General features: G+C 37.8%; 4 protein-coding genes across 5 annotated transcripts; 2 read left to right on the plus strand and 2 right to left on the minus strand.

Annotated features, from left to right (window-relative positions):
- On the plus strand, window positions 4,691-7,015 carry LOC18772897 (IRK-interacting protein). Its single transcript, XM_020567428.1, has 3 exons — window positions 4,691-4,949; window positions 5,206-5,939; window positions 6,056-7,015. Exons 2-3 carry the CDS (start codon window positions 5,246-5,248, stop codon window positions 6,835-6,837), a joined length of 1,476 nt encoding a protein of 491 aa, XP_020423017.1. The 5' UTR covers window positions 4,691-4,949; window positions 5,206-5,245; the 3' UTR covers window positions 6,838-7,015.
- Window positions 7,335-11,287, minus strand: LOC109950007 (mitochondrial uncoupling protein 2). Of its 2 annotated transcripts, XM_020567402.1 has the most exons (9): window positions 10,953-11,287; window positions 10,103-10,321; window positions 9,923-10,001; window positions 9,636-9,769; window positions 9,431-9,529; window positions 9,206-9,310; window positions 8,024-8,098; window positions 7,779-7,865; window positions 7,335-7,691 (listed from the first exon to the last, which is right to left on the minus strand). In XM_020567402.1, the coding sequence occupies exons 1-9, from the start codon at window positions 11,031-11,033 to the stop codon at window positions 7,668-7,670; spliced, it is 903 nt and encodes a 300-aa protein (XP_020422991.1). In that variant the 5' UTR covers window positions 11,034-11,287; the 3' UTR covers window positions 7,335-7,667. The 2 variants fall into 2 exon arrangements, with proteins under 2 accessions (XP_020422991.1, XP_020422992.1); XM_020567403.1 differs by lacking the exons at window positions 7,335-7,691; window positions 7,779-7,865; window positions 8,024-8,098 and adding an exon at window positions 8,105-8,739 and having other exon boundaries at window positions 9,144-9,310; window positions 10,953-11,274.
- LOC18772008 (proliferating cell nuclear antigen) lies at window positions 12,597-14,795 on the plus strand. The gene is made up of 4 exons (XM_007205663.2): window positions 12,597-13,122; window positions 13,811-13,963; window positions 14,052-14,149; window positions 14,281-14,795. Exons 1-4 carry the CDS (start codon window positions 12,804-12,806, stop codon window positions 14,509-14,511), a joined length of 801 nt encoding a protein of 266 aa, XP_007205725.1. The 5' UTR covers window positions 12,597-12,803; the 3' UTR covers window positions 14,512-14,795.
- On the minus strand, window positions 14,870-17,795 carry LOC18772678 (probable sugar phosphate/phosphate translocator At3g11320). The gene is made up of 4 exons (XM_007206606.2): window positions 16,700-17,795; window positions 16,029-16,132; window positions 15,704-15,932; window positions 14,870-15,288 (listed from the first exon to the last, which is right to left on the minus strand). Exons 1-4 carry the CDS (start codon window positions 17,519-17,521, stop codon window positions 15,142-15,144), a joined length of 1,302 nt encoding a protein of 433 aa, XP_007206668.2. The 5' UTR covers window positions 17,522-17,795; the 3' UTR covers window positions 14,870-15,141.

Genomic DNA, 17,811 nt, shown 5'->3' on the forward strand with positions numbered 1-17,811 from the left:
TATTATCTTGATGAAATTGATGTGTGGGAAATTTTGGGACTCAAAACCAAAAGGTATCTTTTTGAAGAGAAAATATCTCAGTGATCTTATCTTTTAGTCTGCTTACACGGCATTGTTAGGTGGCTCAAGTTTGGATTTTTCTTCAGTAGCTATCTAGATGATTTTGATTATTTGAGGCCCCATTTTCTTTCGTTTTAGACAATTCTGCCACTCGCCTGATCTCTACATCTGTTTATCATATTGACATTGGGGGTACTTGGTTTTGCCACAATAGTAACACTCCAAGGTTGAAACTATATATAGAGAGAGAGAGAGAAAAGAGGTATGTGGTCGAAAGTACACTTTGAACAAGTTTTATGGTGCAAGGATAATGTGACGCACTTGACTAGTTTGATGAAAACAATTGGCTTATGAAGCTTATACCGCATAATCGATTTAAGGAAATTTTTTAGCTCTATTTTCGAAGACTCGTTTAGATCGTCCTTAATTGAAAAGATTTATTCACATTCTTACAACGCAATGAGATGACAAGATTATGTTTTCATTTGTTGCATATTTACTAATAGAATTTGTGAGGAGTTTGATATTTGAACTCTTATCGTGATACTTTAAATTGTAAAAATAAGAGTAAGTATTTTATCACTGAAGTTTTGAATCCCATAAAAATTTAAGCATTTTCGTCTTCCAATCGCATAAATGGAAGATTGAAATGAAAGAACAGTGTTTTTTGCTTTTTGCCTAGAATCAATCACACCACCACATAACTACCGTTCCTAACTATACATTAATCTATACATGTGGTGAGCTTAATTCATCTAGCTGTGGAAACGCTCTAAGTGGCAAAAGGTGGAAAAGGTCATTTGCTTCGGTATAAACATTAGGACATGCTGAAAGTTAATAGAAAATGACCTTTCAGAGCCCCAAAAATACATTCAACTTTCGGCCAAACTTTTTGGAATATGTACATCCCTCCAAACACTCATGCCAAAAGTTGGGAGATTTTGGTCAATATCTCCAAGATTATGTTGTGTCCAACTCCTTTTTTGGATTTGTTTGCGTTAGTCAGTAATTATTAGGAATTTGGAAGCTATTCTTTTGGCTTTTTATGTTGAATTTGTTGTGATAGTCGGTAAAAAGAAAGGCATTGTGTTGTTCTAAAAGTCACTGGTGGTAGATTTAGACATTTTTCTCGAAGATAAATAATGAGTGCTGGTATTTTTACCTCTTCTCTTATTTTCTTATTCATCTTATCTTTTCACTGTCCATTACGTATATTTGAAAAAATACAATCCTATCTTTCCATCCCATCATTATTCCTTAAAAATCCTTTAATTATTAATTCAAGCAGCTTATCTTTGCTAATCATTACTAGTTGAGATATGGAGAGGATCAAATTTTGTTTGACAGACTGGATAAATGTTTTAGTTTAATATTTGGATTTTCTGGATATTTTGATTTTTTATTCTCTGCCTTGTCGCTTGAATCGTTCTCTTCAACATTCATTCTCTTGTTGTTTTCTTCTTCAGAAACAATTTGATTGAATGAAAGAAGACAGAAGAAAATTGTTTGAGAATTGAGTTCCAAGCACTGAGGAGTCGTACGGCTTTTTCTTTTTTCTTTTTGACAAACGGTAGAATGGGTGGGTTATGTGAGTTGTAGTTTTTTTCCCAAATCCTTAGAAGTTATTTTACAAAAGGGTAAATTTATCTTTATAATTTTGAAGATAAGGTGGGTGGGGAAAGAGCAGCACTCTAAATAATACGCATGTGCATGCGGTCATTGTGGATTTTTCTTCTGGCAAATGGTGTTTTTGAATTTGAATATACAATTCTGTTCGAACACCAAGTCAAGTGTTAACTCAATCCTAATTCGGGTTGACTGGTTCTGTATCACTAGCTGACGTAGTGATACAATACCATTCTATAATTTCTACAAGAGAAGCTAAGTTGAGTGTAATGTCTCCATGGCTTTGTTCATGAACTTAATTAGAAGCTAATTAAAAGGAGCTCAGAGCTCCGAGTGACCCTTTATTATACATCAAATTGGGAATGAAATCGTACTCTCTTAAATCTAAAAAATGGCTACAAGATTAAATCGTTTGTGATTTCATTCTACAGAAATGCAATATTCTATGAGTTTTTCCCATGTGATTTTTTCTTACTGACTTGATTGATAGGCTGGTGGATTTTAGTTCATGCTTATTCTGATTGTTAAAGTCACATGGATTATGGAAGAGTTGATTATCAACATTCATAACATGAAAACAATTACGTGTACAATTTGTGCAATCATTGTGATAATTGTCTGCTACTTTTCATGTCACTCATTAAAGAAATACACATATAGAAAACTATCTAGAGTTCATTTATAGATCGTTAAGAAAGGAAGAATCGAACACAAACCTCATATGTAGAGGTAACTACTTGAGCTACAACATTTATACTGAAATAATAAACATGAATTAATAGTCGATGACTATTTGACTTAAATGCATTTAAAACACTTGACCAAAAGGGGGGGTCTCAAATTTCATAGACTAGATAATTTATTGTGTTGCTGAATAAACTACAAAGAAAATATCAATAAACTAGCATATATCAGAATCTCAATATAAAGATTGACTTCATTAGACACTTTATCTGACTTTGATTAACCTCTTTATATAAAGATCGTAGGCACCCATCTATGATCTCAAATTTTGATAAATTATTCGTCTACTAATTAAAAATAGTTGAATGAGAGTATTTTTGCTTGTCACTTTTAACTTAAGGCTTGTATTCTCATCATTCTTCTCAACACTTGACACGTGTCCATATCCATAATCAATGGTTCTATAAATACAAAGTAAAAAGTTAATCATGATTATGCGTATAGACACGTGCTAATTATTTTTAAAAAAAAAATAAAATAAAAATACACCTTAATTTAAAGTAGTGAACAAAAATATTTCCGTTGAATTCATGGTGTCCCAAGAAAAAATCTTTTGTCCAGCCCAGAACATATCCGTACAAGAGAAAAGCAACAAATTACAACACAGCATCTCTTATCTAGAGGCCTTCTTGCCAAGCATTTTGCAAGTGGCCAAATTTTATGTCCCCCCCCCCCTGATTTTGGACACACAGTCACCTTTTCACTAACCTGAATTGTTTGATGAATAATATGTATGATCAAAATGACTAAAATCTAAAAAAAGGCATGGTGGATGTTTAAATCCGAATAAGAAATGTGTAAAAAGTATGGTTAGATTCTAAATAGCCAAGATCTTTTTCCAGAGATCTTGTCTAATTGAATTAGTGTCGCCACAGTTTAGAGATTCTTGGGAACTAACCATGCCCAAAAGCAGAGAAAGAGACGGGGGAAAATGAAGAAAAGGAAAGATATACTTTGATTTCATTGTGCCTAAAAAGGCAATAGAATCAAAAGAATTGCACTTGTGACAAGGAGAGGCATGCTTGCTGTCTAGCAATATAACAAAAGCAATACCAGCGTTCATGAGTTAGTTAGTTACTTAGTTCAGCGTTCATGTGTATTTCAAACATATCAGTAAAACGTTAACTTTATTTTACGTTAATAGATAACCTACATTACATGCATGTAACTTATAATTAATTAACGTTGCATGGGTACCATAAATAAAAAGAGGGAAATATCCTATGAAAAACATAGCTATAAAACTCTCTAGGCCGACAAGTAATGTTAAACATATGGTCTGGCTCGCTCCACATCATGACACACTCTTAATAATGAATTAAACAGAGATGATTAAGTTTTGAGTCGAGAGTCTATAAATACCAACGAACTTTGCACTTGTTCAATATCATCTTTCTATATGTATACGGTATACCAATTACCAAACCAAAGTGACTCTGATTTTCTCTCTCCTTCCACCTCCCTCAGGTCTCTGGACTTCGAATCCCATCATGTTTCCTAACATGTTTGCTTGGTGCTCGCATCTAGAAAGTTCAAGGTAAGGTAACCTATACATATATATATATATATATGAATTAGTGGATTGATTGGGCTCATTTTATTTGCTTATTGCAAAACATAACATTATTATTATTATAGACTATTAATTTTGTTGCCGAGGTTCTTACTAATTTTGCAAGTTGGTAAGTGCATCCTCACATGATCCATCCGTTGGATTGTAGTATGAGCAAGTATTTCTCTAATCTCCGGTATAAGGGTATAAGGGTATCAACTAACTAATCATATGAGAGAAGAGGTTGATATAAAGAAAGAGTGGGAGACACCACTTGGCTCTCCTTAACGTAGTATGGGCAACTGTTTTTTTTTTGTATTTTGAGTTTAAGTGCATCAGTTAACTCATCATAAGAGAATATAGATAGAGAGAAAGCGGCACTACATTCGGGATAGAATAAATACTTGTCTCTTCTTGATGTAGTATGTGCAAGTGTTTTTCCTATCCTGGATGTAAGTGCATCATCTAACTAACGAGATGAGAAGAAAAATAAAGAGAAAGTGGCAGTAAACCTTGGATATATGAGAAACACTTTTATCTTTTTAATATAATACGAGTAAGTGTTTCTCCACGAATCCCTGTCCAGTCTCCATCCCTTCATCAAATTAAAAAGGAAACTTTTCCATAGTCAACCGTCACTCCTCCAAATCCGTCCCGTACACGTGTCCTTTTAGACTACATGTGTACGGTAGTCGAACACTTGTCCATTTACACTCTCTTTCTTCACATGCACATGCCCTCCTATCCCTCCAGAGTCACACACACTCAACCACCACCACTGTGCTCATAACTCGAGATAAACCTGCGTTTTTGAGGCCTTAACGCCGTTAATTTTCCGTTCACTCAGAAAGAAGAAGAACGCCACCGCCGTCACCTTAAACCGGGACAACCTGTACTCCGTTCCGTTTCACGGGGATCCGTTGCCGGGGAAGCATAAGCAAACAAGATTGTCTCTGCGCTCCGACAGGTCAGTCAGTGAGCTTCATTATTTTATTGTTTTAATTTAAATTATTTTCAGCTCTTTTATTAATTAATTAGCTAATAATGTAATCATTAATGATAAAATTTGCGGGAGATTAGACGGGTTAAATTTGCTATCCTAAACGCGCTGGTGGCGCTTTCCTTATCCTGCGCCCCCACCCCTTATGCTTTCTCTTTCAAAGCGCTACTCTGGTATTGAGTGAATCTGATCTGTCTGTGTGTGATTGCAATTGGGTTTTCAGAGGCCGAGAGGTACTAAAGGCGAGGAAGAAAGAAGAGCAAATGGCGGGAAAGGTTTCGAATTTCTCGGATCTGATTCAGCGAGTGGCGGCTTCTTGCTTGCTACACCCTCTCGCCGCCGGCCGGCACAATCCTGGCAACTCGCCGGTGAGTCGAGGCGGTGACGACGAGGAGGATGAAGCGTGCGAGAACGAGAGCTGCGACGAGCATGACGAGGACGACGAAGAGGAAGAAGATGAAGGTGAGATTGCAGACGGAGGTTTAGGGTTTAGGGCTCGGGAGGATCGGGGGACGTCGACGAAGACGAAGACGGAGGTGATGGAGATGGAGATGGCAATGAGGGAGGTGTTCGACGCCGTTTCAGCAATGAAGAAGGCGTACGTCAGCCTCCAAGAGGCCCACAGCCCGTGGGACCCGGAGAAGCTCAGAACAGCTGACGTGGCGGTGGTGGGTGAGCTGAGAAAACTCGGGGTGCTCAGAGAGAGATTTCGAAGAAGATGCACCGCTGGCGGCGGCGGCGGCGGAGGTAGCGGAGTAGTAATGACGGCGAGTACATTGAGAGAGGTGGTGGCGCCGTACGAGGCGGCGGTGGAGGAGCTGAAGAGAGAAGTGAAGTCCAGAGAAGTCGAGATCCAAAACCTCAAGGAGAAGCTAAACGGCGTCGTTAGCATCTCCCACTCTAAGAAGGGCAGGTCTCTGTCTAGGAGGAAGGTCGGCTGCAGCAGTCAAGCTCAAGGTACTAAAGTATCTACCTGTCAGACCCAAAAAAAAAAAAAAAAAAAAGTATCTACCTGCTTTGTCTTATATTTCAAAATGACAATTCTACCCTTGTTAACGATTCTGTAATTACAGTCGCAGTAGCTCCGGCGCCGGAGCTGTTCGAGGCGACGATGAGCCAAGTGAGAGAGGCATCGAAGTCGTTCACATCGCTGCTCCTCTCTCTCATGCGCGGGGCCCACTGGGACATCGCCGCCGCCGTCCGATCAATCGAAGCCGCCACCGTTACCGCCATCACTGCCGGATCGTTGAGCACGTCGTCGATCATCGCGACGCAAAACGGCAACGCCAAGTACGCGTTGCAGTCGTACATTTCACGAAAGCTCTTCCAGGGCTTCGACCACGAGACCTTCTACATGGACGGCAGCCTCTCCTCGCTGCTCAACCCGGACCAGCACCGCCGCGACTGCTTCGCGCGGTACCGGGACTTCAAGGCCATGGACCCCACCGAGCTGCTCGGGATCCTGCCCACGTGTCAGTTCGGGAAGTTTTGCAACGCCAAGTACCTGGCGATCGTTCATCCCAAGATGGAGGAGTCGTTGTTTGGGGACTTGGAGCAGAGACGACATGTCGTAGACGGAGGGCACCCGAGGAGTGAGTTTTACGGGGAGTTTTTGGGGCTGGCGAAGGCAGTGTGGTTGCTGCATTTGCTGGCGTTTTCGCTGGACCCGGCTCCGAGTCAGTTCGAGGCGAGTCGAGGAGCCGAGTTTCATCCGGATTATATGGATAGTGTTGTGAAGTTTGCGGGCGGGCGGGTTCCCTCGGGTCAGGTTGTCGGGTTTCCGGTGAGTCCGGGGTTTAAGTTGGGGAACGGGTCGGTGATTAAGGCCAGGGTTTATCTGGTAAACCGGAATTAGATATGTTAATAATAGTATTAGGTTGCTAGTGAGTGAGTAGTGCCTAATGTTATTTAGACTTGTACCTTTGTGTAATGTTTAGCTGTGTCACTGTCACCGTGGCGTGTGATATAAAAATGTACCTTTCTCGTAGAATCGTTCTTCTGCACTTTTTAGAGATAAATATTGCCTTTAATAATTGCAAATGGATTATAATCTCATAGCCTATATATAACAAGATGAAAGAACTACACCATTTGTTAGTGACTTATAGCCGTTGATGTATGCAAGGTTTCAATGCTTCAATATTTAGAAATTAGAATCACTTATATCGTATCATATTTATCGATTATATTGTATTATTGTTAATTATATCATAAAACTCACTTGTATAGTTGGATCTCGTGCCTATTAAAATGTCATCTATAATATGGTTAGAAAAGAAAATGAGATCGCTTTAGCATTGCTCCAATATGTAAATGTTTTAGGCAATGCAATCACCAAGACACCTACTAATATGATGTCACAAGAATAAGAATTATCTGGTATCCATTCAAATGGCATTGTAATAAATTATCTGGATAGTAAATATTATGTTACTATCCGGTACAGTGGAAGGGAAGTAGCTTCCCACAGAGAAGGGTACAACGCAATGATGCCTTCTAAACCTTTCATATCCTCTCCAATGATACAATGATCAATGATGTAAAAATACTACGCATAAAATGGAAAAGTAAAAGAAATCTTGCAGAGGGGACAAAAACAAAAAAGAATGGATCTTTAACAATTGAAGAGGCAATTCCCAATCAAAAGTTGTGTCTTCACGGAAACTCAAAATCAGGAAAGCAGATTCATACCCTGAAAATATTTTTCGCCTGCCACGGGAGAACAAACGAGCAAATAAGCATCATGACAATTTATCAGTAGGTTTCGATTAAACGAAAACTATTATTGTGACTTACTTGCTCTAGCACTAGAAACATAATCACATTCCAAGATCCTAGCCGACCAAAGTTTGGGAGGAACCCTTTATAAAAGGCCAAAAATCCCTGCAGTATATCATCTGTCATGAGTTCCATAATATTTAAGGAAGCTGGTGACAAAAATTTCAGCCTTTTTACTTAAATGAAACGCTTTGAAGGGTAATGACTATGAATGGTACAGCCAGAGTGGAAATACGGATTAAGACTGAAATAAACCGACATACCTCATACTTCAAAGTTTTGATGAAGCAGTCAAAGGTGTTTTTGTAAGTAGAATCTCCCATCATTCTAGATTTCACCTGGAACATAACAAGCAGGGCATCCAACCCAACATTTCCTTACTAGCTCATCCATCAAAAACTATATAAAATTGTTTTGTACAATAAGAAAATGTCATCACAATCTTTCACTAGCACACCCTTGTTACAGCCTGCACCGAACAATATGCAGGTTATGCTAACCAGCATTCCATGATTTTTAAAATTTTGAGAATAAATATAGCATGCACAGATCTTTGTTTCTTCTTTGGTTGGAATATAGCATGCCCGGATCAAGCGTCCAATTTTCAGTACCATATTCATCATATAATCTTCAATATTTTCATTTCCAATGCTATGCTTTACAAGGCAGCATGAGAGAGAGAGAATGAACGAACGAGAGAATTATCATTTGATAACTTCTCTTTAAAATTCTGTTTTATGTTTACACTTCAGCTGTAATTTCCATACGTTAAATATAAATATATACGTTAATGTATTAATATTGAAATTTCAGTTCTAGAAAGCCAAGATCAATATCGAAGTTGAAATTAAAAGGTTGATGATCTGCGATGAAGAATTTATTGTTTCAAAAATATCTCTAAAGTTTCCATATTTTTTGGCAATAGTGCATTTGCATTTCATTGTAGTTGCAATTCAAACCAATGTATTTATTTACGGCCTTATTGATGCAGAATGCATATTATTAGTTTTCCTAATTCTACTTGGATTAGTTTTCCTATCTCTTATTAGTTAATTTGTTTTCCTAATTCTTACAGACTCCTTCTTGTTAAAAGGATCTCTTATTAGTTAATTTGCTTTCCTATTTCTTAAAGTTTACTTTTCCTTTTCCTAGATTAAAAAGGGTTTTGCCTCTATAAATAGAGTTGTTTGTAATCTTTTAAGGGAGACTTGATTAATGATAAATTTCCTTACTTTAAACTCTCTGATTCCTTCCCTTTCCCTTCGTCTCTTCGATCTCTAATTCTTCTCCTCGATCCCTTATTTCTTCTCTGTTCTATTGCTCAAGCGTGTACTCTAAACTTACGGGCTGTTTACTCTATACCTACGGGCTGTTCTACATCACTTATGAAGATAAATTGGAGTACCAAACTTATTTTTACAACTAATTGGTTGCAGAATGCATACCACATCAACAGGAGAGCCAATACAAACTGCAAAAAAACCGGCACCCAGACCAGCTAGGAGATGAGTGAAAATATTGTCCATGAACCCTGGAATTTTCAAAATCGTCTGCATAAGTATGAAGAATCAGGACTCACTGGGATTTATCATCCTAGATGTCGAAAATTCGAAATCACTTGCAAATTATAAAGATAATTGAACTTAAGAGACGGAATGCTCTGATATTACCTCCTTTACTTGATCATAACTGGCTAGTTCAGCAGCATTTATAATAGCATTTCGTGCTACATTTGGCCCCAGCCCAGTCCACAGGGCCCCTACTCCTTCCTGATTATTTTGACAAATATTAATAAACATAGACGAATAAGCTGATGTGAAAACAAAGTTAAAAAAAGGTAAACTAAAAACTTTGTTCTACTTTAAGTAAACTAACCTGTCTCACTATAGTGAAATAAGCATCTACAGCTCCAGAATAACGCCTAGGAACTCCAGCTGGCAATTTTCCTTCAGCTTGAAGTCGAACCTTCACAAGGTCCGTTGGATTAGCCACTATGATTGCCAGAGCACCTGTCAATGCGAAAGTTTGTGATACGAGTATGCTGTTAAATTTACTTTTTCAGTTCGAAAGGCAAGGAAGATAATGGCAACATACGCAGAGTATGTTAGTGAATAGTGCGCAATACAATTAATTCTAGCAAGATGGTTGCCAAATATACTAACCAGTCAATAGAGCAGCAAGTATTTTGTGGAACAGAGGAATATCTCCAACAAAAGCACTGCCAACAAGGAAAATTTTGACCTGTTCAACATTCAGTTATGGATATGCAGAATGTGTCACAAATAAAGCATTTAACAGGAATTCATAATTGCATTTGTGAAAGAAACGTATCTGGAACTCACAGGATCATATAACCCAATCCTTAAGCCTCCGTAAATACACTGGCGTTGTAATCCTGGAATTATGCCATTCCAAAGTGCTGCTAAACCTTCTTCCCTAGCGATGGTAGCCATAGTACCGAACAAGCCCCTATATTTCTGTGAGCCAGTTGTATCCCCCACAACTGCTTTCTTTTGGAGCTGGAGCCTGACTTTAGCAGTGTCTAAAGGAATGGTGCAGAACTGCACAATATCCATGCAGACACCAAATGGGAAGAATCTCTTAAATGTTATATACCGAGCAGCAATTGTTACGAATACGCATATACACAATACCTTATCAGGCTACCAAGCATCAGCTAGAGTCCTATATCGTCTTAATGCTGCCAACTCATTTGAATTGTAGCTTAGCATTAACCTTATAACCTAATCATATCATATGTTAAAGGGTTGTAATCAATATTCCCACTTTTGCACCCTACTTAATTTTTTAGTTTCTTTCAGTTAATCCACATTATTATACCAGGACACGCTGCCAAACACAAACAAGAAGCAGCTACCCTTACATTTTAACATTCAAGAATGCTACAAACTCAGAATCCAAGTAAAATTTAAACCCATAAACCATCAAGGAAACGTATTGACATTATGCTAACTACTTTCCACAAAATTGAACAACAAGCATTGATCTTTATATAAAACTGGCATAACCCAAGTAACAAAATACATTTATTAAGCTGAAAAACATAAATTAAAGCCAAATAATCATCAACCAGCTAACCCAGTTAAGCATATTTCTTAACTAAGAAGTAAAACTAATAAATCAGCTGAAAATATACGGAGGCATTAACATAAACAGAAGGATCAACGATACCTCAGCGAAACAGGCAGCGAAAGCACTGCACAGGAAAGTTTGCAAGAATGAGATCTCAGACCTGGGGCTGAGATCTGCCATCGGAAGGTGCAAAACGAAAGCTCAGAAGCAAGGATTGGGAAAATGGGTAGGCAAATTTTTGGTTGAGTTGAAGAGAGGGAATGGCGTTGAGGTTATAAAGAAGGTGGATAACGTGTAATTATGAAGGAAAGGTACATGGAAGAAATAGTATGGCCTTTTTGGTCTCCATTCAAAGCTTTGCAAAACTGAGTTTTTCACTCCTTGCTATTCCTGCCTCTCTTGTCGTCATCGTTTCAATTATTTTAGGGGGTAAGTGATTATGGGTTCTATTAGTTTAATCCTTCTGAACTTCAAATTCTTCAATGTGATTTGTTGATGTGTGATTATTGGCTTTCCTTTGCATTTTAAAATTTTTGTAATATTTTTATTTTCTTACAATTTTATTTTTGTAGACCAATTCAAAAAATATTGAAATATCAGTTTACAGCAAATTATGCACAATTCAACAGATAAAAAAGAAAAGAAAATAAAAAGGTATGCATGCAGTAAAAAACCATCATAATGAGCTTGTATCTCAAGTGGTTATAATCATTTATTCATATACGATATCTAGATTCAATTTTCCCTCCTCTAATATCACTCGCAATTTTTCTCATTTAGTTGCTTATCATTTACATTCGACTTTTTGGTCTTGATATCCAAAGAGAATCTTCTATGTAATATACTTTATACATCATGATAAATTCTTCATCTGAAAAAACCATGATAATGCTATTAAAATAAAACGAAGAAAATTAATTCAGTGATTTTTTTTATATTTCTTTTCGATTGTTTTCTATTTATTTTGTGTCATGTGCTGAGAAAAGGATTCGTTGATGGACATCAACCGAAAAAAATAGTGTGGGGGAAAGGTACGTAGTGACAATGCTAAATGTGGAACTTGACATATTGCATCATCAATTTGTTCAGTGTGTACTAACTAGAAAATGTTGAAGTGGCTAATTCTTATTGGTGGATATCAACATGTCAAGTTGGGTTGGAGTACCCAGAGGTCACGTGTTCGATTTCATCTTCCCCTAATATGATTATATCACTAAAAAAGCCTTGAGTTACATGAAAGAAAAAGTAAAAAAATGTAAAAGAAAATTTAAATGAAAAGTACATTGACTTACAGATCGATGGTGTTAAGTTTCTCATTCTCATGACACCTTGATAGTTTGTGTGAGATTTAGACTATCGCTTTGTATTATTATTATTACTAGTCTCTCTGCACGCGCTTCTGCGCCTGCGAGAAGTTTTTTTTAAAAAAATTTAAATTTATTTTAGAATTAAAAAAGATAATGGATAGTTGTGTTCCATAAAAATAGGATCCATTATCTGAATTTTCTTTTAATTTTAATTTTTTTAATATGAAAAATTGTGAATTTACGATATTATCCTCATTTAATTAATAATTTTAATTCTTAATGTTTGCATTAACCAAAGGCATTTTCTGGTATTTTGAATGTTTCACCATTCTCTGCCTTTTGCTTTATATATATAGATTTTTAAAAGGGCTGGGCTTGGATCTTGAAGGTGCAGGAGTATTTAAGCTGGACCATCACAGTAGGCAAAACAGCCTCCAAGTCGTGCGCGGGAACACAATTCAACGAAATCCCGCCAATTGAAACCCAAAATTCCCAAACACGGTTCATTTCCCTCCTCCACTATATAAACCCTAACCCCATACCCCACCCACTCAAACCCTCAAAATCTCCTGCACCTATTTCCCCCCCAAAAGGAAACCCTAACCCCAATCAAGAATCCGTACACCTCCACGACCGGGAAACGATGTTGGAGCTCCGACTGGTTCAGGGGTCGCTGCTGAAGAAGGTTCTTGAGTCCATCAAGGACCTCGTCAACGACGCCAACTTCGATTGCTCCGCCACTGGCTTCTCCCTCCAGGCCATGGATTCCAGCCACGTGGCGCTGGTGGCGCTGCTTCTCAGATCCGAGGGCTTCGAGCACTACCGCTGCGACCGCAATATCTCCATGGGCATGAACCTCACCAACATGTCCAAGATGCTGAAATGCGCCGGAAATGATGACATCATCACTATCAAGGCTGACGATGGCAGCGATACTGTCACCTTCATGTTCGAAAGCCCCAGTATGCTCCTCTTTTTTCTTTCATTTCATTTTTGCTGTTAAATTCGTTTTCTTTTGGCTGGTAATGCTTGTTTGTTTTTCTATTAACCTTGAATTTTTGTAAATCTTGTTTTTTGTTGTTGAATACGATAAATTGTTGGAAAACAAAAGAAACATGACCTGCAAGTCTTGAAATTGAAGCGAAACTGAATTTGATAGATGTTTCATAATTATTTGGCATGAAAATTATAGCCTGATAGTGTTTGCTTGGAAATTTTGGCCTTTCTGTTAAGTCGGAATTATATATCATGTCTATAAAGTGTTGTATAAAGGTAAACTGGGTTTGTTTCTGTTAATTTGATCCTGGCCCAGGTTTATCATTTCATACCTATCTAGGTTCTGATAGAGTTTTGTTTACATGCCCCTGCCATGGTTGTTCTATACTTCAATGCAAGGTAGTAATTACTGATATTGATTGTCAAGTGGAGGGTTTGGAAATTTGTAACTATTGATATTGAGAGAAAATAAACAGAAATGATGAAATTTATAATGAAGTGGACAGAAAGAAATGTAGGGAGACATTATCCAACAGCAACAGTGGTAGTTGTTAGAAATGTTTTAAAGAAATTTTGATTATGTGACGGCTTGTTACTGTGCTTCAATATTGTTTTCTAATTGATGTATTTTGTTCTTTGGGTAATGGATCACAGCGCAAGATAAAATTTCTGATTTTGAGATGAAGCTGATGGACATTGATAGTGAGCACCTTGGAATTCCGGAGGCAGAATACCATGCTATTGTTAAGATGCCTTCAGCTGAGTTTGCTAGGATATGTAAAGACCTCAGTGGCATTGGTGATACAGGTACTGTTAACTTCTGTCCCCTTAGAATATTCATGATTCACCAAATTTGGAATGTTGACATTGAGTAATGGGTTGATGTTGCTTGCAGTTGTGATATCTGTGACCAAGGAAGGTGTGAAGTTCTCTACAAGAGGGGATATTGGCACTGCTAACATCGTCTGTAGGCAGAACACTACAGTGGACAAGGTATTGCTGTTGTATCCCTGTAATTATGTGACTCCTCACAAAAACATTAATGTACAAGCTGTGTGGTATTTGGTATTGCAATCCAATGTCTAACTCTGTTTCTTTTCCTTTCAAATTTTTGGGAATTGCAGCCTGAAGAAGCAACAGTTATTGATATGAATGAGCCAGTTTCATTGACATTTGCTCTGAGGTACATGAATTCCTTCACAAAAGCGACCACATTGTCGAACACAGTTACAATCAGCCTGTCTTCTGAACTTCCGGTTGTGGTTGAGTACAAGATTGCAGAGATGGGCTACATCAGGTTCTACTTGGCTCCTAAGATAGAAGAAGATGAAGATGAGACGAAGCCTGAAGTTTGAGTGTTATGCCACGGCAGAGGCATATACTTGTTTGTTTACTTGAACTGCACTGTTTAAAAATCCATGTAGAGGATTTTTTGTCATATACGCTTCAATTCGAAGTTTTCCTTGCTTTCTCTGTGAATGAGTTGGCAAATCTGTAGTTTAGGAATCTTCAAATCCATTAGGTTCTGTGTTGTAGGTTTTTAATTGAAAACATTGTTCTTTCTCCTCTCCTTTTCCTTTTTTTGGGTTCGTGTTTGATTTGTGGTTATATAATCAAATGAACTCTGCAAATGTTCACAGATAATGGTGCCTAGTGGCCACGTGAAGGTAAAAGTTTCATGTATAATTAAATCATCATATAATCTTTCATTGATTGTCAAAATTGAAGAATGATACACAGAATTAGAACACCAAATCCTGCTAAGGCTTAAAAGTACATGATTCAAATTCCTCTGTTAACAACCCTAGAATGAACAGCAATAAAATTGAGCTAGCACATCAGGGATCAAGCTGGCAAAGCAACAAAAACATGTCCTTTCTGATTGGGCAGACAATCCCTCTTCCTCTCTTTTGCATCAAAATATTTTGGGAGGGTGCAACTCAAAAAATATGCTGCATGAACCCATTAAAAACTCTGGGTTAATCTTATCTATTTCGTTTCTTGGCTTCGCTGTAGAGAATGACTCCTGTTACTGTGAGAGAATAACCGAGCATCCCAGTCACTGATACAGGATTTCTAAATATCAAAATTGACACCACCACAGCAACAGCTCCTTTTGCATTTCCCAACACCTGGAAGAGCCCCAATATCTCAAATTAGGGTTCAAATACAATCAACCAAATATGAACCACATTAAGCAAGAATGTCACAAACAATATAGGAACCAAGGAGAAAAGCTTCTGTAGGTGGGCCTATCTATGCCACGTGATAGAGCTGAGTATGAGAAAGTCTAGTTAAAGAATGAAACGTGTTTGATCATCAATTTCGAACACATTCTATATTTTAAATTACTACTCAACATTGTCACGTGACATGAACAACCTCACATAAGTTTTTCTCAGAACGAAGAGAGCATTGAGATGAGATTCGACTAGGTAGCATTAAGTAGGCAAACAGGCACGCATTTGTCCCACATTTAAGCTTTGTTTTGGATAATGCATTTGTCACAAATAAATTCAAAATTGCAAAGAGGGATAATATTTTTACCTGGAGGGTCAAGGCACTGGTGTGTTTTGTTACCAAGAAATTGGTCAAATTGACAAAATATGCGAGAGCAGAATTGAATACTAGATACCATACGATGGACACATCATCTCTTGCAAGTGCAATTGTGATCCCAACCACATCCTCTTCCATATAAAGTGCTGCAGGTAGAAGGAATGCAACAGCTACAGGACCCATGTACATGAGGAGGTTCATAGAATTAAGCTTTTCCCTGATAAAATAATTAAAATTGGAGATGGCTACTATCAATCAGCTCATCAATCAGAACATCACATTATATAATTGATAGAATTGTTCAAAATCTTACCCTTCAGAAGACAGCAATATCCCTTGGAGCACTGACTTGAGTGCCCTTGCTGCTGTAGCACCAACACACATTATGAATCCGAAGACATGAAAACTTGGTTCTCCCTTCAGTCAATGGAAAGAGAAAATTATGAATATTCAGTAATGATCAACAGCTCTCACTCTCACAACTTCAACAACAAAGATATCTAACCAAACAAAATCCTTGCTTTTAATGTTTTTGGCAGTGAGAAAAAGCAAACAATGAGTACAAATTTACAGAGTTTATACTAACCCCTCAGAAATTCTTGCATCCAACGAATGTATACACCGTTTTTCTTTCAATAACCCTCTCTCATAATGATCATACAACCAACTATTGTTAGACTGACATATGTAATTTGCAGCTAGAATATGTAGTCAAACGAAATTTTGAGAAAATATATTTACGTCTTAACTGGAAACAAATTAAGGAATTTATTATGACAATGAAATCAATAAAAAAAAGGAAGAAAAGAAACCCTTAAAATTCATGAAGCAAGAACATCAACTAAATTACACAAAATGAATACAACCCAATCAGGAAAATTAATTCATCAAAAGGGAGGTCCAATCCAAAAAAAAGAGGAGAAAAGGGCAACATTGATACTCACAATAAATTTAATAAAATAAAAATGAAGGAGATGTTCTTACCCCACTGGCAATAACAACACCGGTGACAACCGGTATGAGAGTAACATAGGTGAGCCAGCCCTCTTTCTTGAGGGTCATAAGATACGCAAACACCGCGGTGAAAAACGGCGTCGTGGCGCCAACAGCCTGGTTAAACGACACGGCCAGATACCGGAGCGAGATGTTCCCGCCAACGACGGACAAACAGAAGATGAAACCGAGGGACGATATCTTGAGGAACTGGACACGTGACTTGATGCTCTGCATGGGCACCACCTTGATCCATGAAATGGCTACGTAGCTCAGGAGAGAGCAAGCCAGCATGTGGCAAAGGGTCAAGAAGATCGGGTACTTGAACCCGTAATTGCTCAGCAAAAACTTGTTCAACAACAAGACTCCGATGTTCGATGAGTACCAGGCTGTTATTAATCCGACCGTGAAAAACCTGTCTGACATTTTTCTTTTCGGGTTTTTTTCGTTCACAAGCTTAAATTTTTTGGTTTCCTTGTATGTTGGAGGAAGCAAAGGGTTGAGTTCATGGATGTTGTTGAGAGAGAGAGAGAGAGAGAGAGAGAGAGAGAGAGAGATTTGATCACAGGGTGGGATTGGAGGTGATAGCAATGGAGGACATGGGATGTAATGGGAAGGAGGGTCGATAGGACACAGAATTGGAACGTAGATTTCGAGCTTTAAAGTCGGATGAGTATTTTGGTTCTTCACGTTTATTATGTTTTGGCTTTTTTCTTTGGATGTAATGTTATAATTCCAGTATGAGAAATGTGATTGTAAAATGATAATTGCGATGGTGATCAACAGTTGGGATTTGTCCATGAGTGAAAACATAAACAAGTTTTCGGTTAAATCAACGGTTGTTAGTCATTTGCCTCCTAGCAAATTTTGTAGCTCCATATGTTTCATGTCAGAAATATTAGATGAATATCTTCTGCTTTATTTCACTGGTATTAATGTTTGGAAATAAAACTAGTTTTGTCGATGGCTTCTTTAGTTTCAGATTTCTTTCACCTGACGGTCAGTTCACATGAGATTGGGCTTAGTTGTAAAGGACATGCAGCTCAAGTGGTTAGCAACGTTTAGCCCATCCCGCATGCGAGATCATATATTTAGCTCTCCCC

This window comes from Prunus persica, chromosome G6, assembly GCF_000346465.2.
Source record: "Prunus persica cultivar Lovell chromosome G6, Prunus_persica_NCBIv2, whole genome shotgun sequence".
NCBI lineage: Eukaryota > Viridiplantae > Streptophyta > Magnoliopsida > Rosales > Rosaceae > Prunus > Prunus persica.

What these genes read in the sequence shown, in the direction of transcription:
- LOC18772008 (XM_007205663.2), top strand. Translation starts at nt 12,804, where the DNA reads ATGTTGGAGCTCCGACTGGTTCAGGGGTCGCTGCTGAAGAAGGTTCTT. An exon ending in CTTCATGTTCGAAAGCCCCA is followed by an intron (nt 13,123 to 13,810) that starts GTATGCTCCTCT and finishes AATGGATCACAG; the next exon opens with CGCAAGATAAAATTTCTGAT. An exon ending in CAGTGGCATTGGTGATACAG is followed by an intron (nt 13,964 to 14,051) that starts GTACTGTTAACT and finishes TGTTGCTTGCAG; the next exon opens with TTGTGATATCTGTGACCAAG.
- LOC109950007 (XM_020567402.1), bottom strand. Translation starts at nt 11,033, where the DNA reads ATGGCAGATCTCAGCCCCAGGTCTGAGATCTCATTCTTGCAAACTTTC. An exon ending in ACTTGCTGCTCTATTGACTG is followed by an intron (nt 9,770 to 9,922) that starts GTTAGTATATTT and finishes TCGCATTGACAG; the next exon opens with GTGCTCTGGCAATCATAGTG. An exon ending in ATTTCACTATAGTGAGACAG is followed by an intron (nt 9,530 to 9,635) that starts GTTAGTTTACTT and finishes CAAAATAATCAG; the next exon opens with GAAGGAGTAGGGGCCCTGTG.
- LOC18772897 (XM_020567428.1), top strand. Translation starts at nt 5,246, where the DNA reads ATGGCGGGAAAGGTTTCGAATTTCTCGGATCTGATTCAGCGAGTGGCG. An exon ending in CTGCAGCAGTCAAGCTCAAG is followed by an intron (nt 5,940 to 6,055) that starts GTACTAAAGTAT and finishes CTGTAATTACAG; the next exon opens with TCGCAGTAGCTCCGGCGCCG.
- LOC18772678 (XM_007206606.2), bottom strand. Translation starts at nt 17,521, where the DNA reads ATGTTTTCACTCATGGACAAATCCCAACTGTTGATCACCATCGCAATT. An exon ending in GTGTTGTTATTGCCAGTGGG is followed by an intron (nt 16,133 to 16,699) that starts GTAAGAACATCT and finishes CATTGACTGAAG; the next exon opens with GGAGAACCAAGTTTTCATGT. An exon ending in ATATTGCTGTCTTCTGAAGG is followed by an intron (nt 15,933 to 16,028) that starts GTAAGATTTTGA and finishes TTATTTTATCAG; the next exon opens with GGAAAAGCTTAATTCTATGA.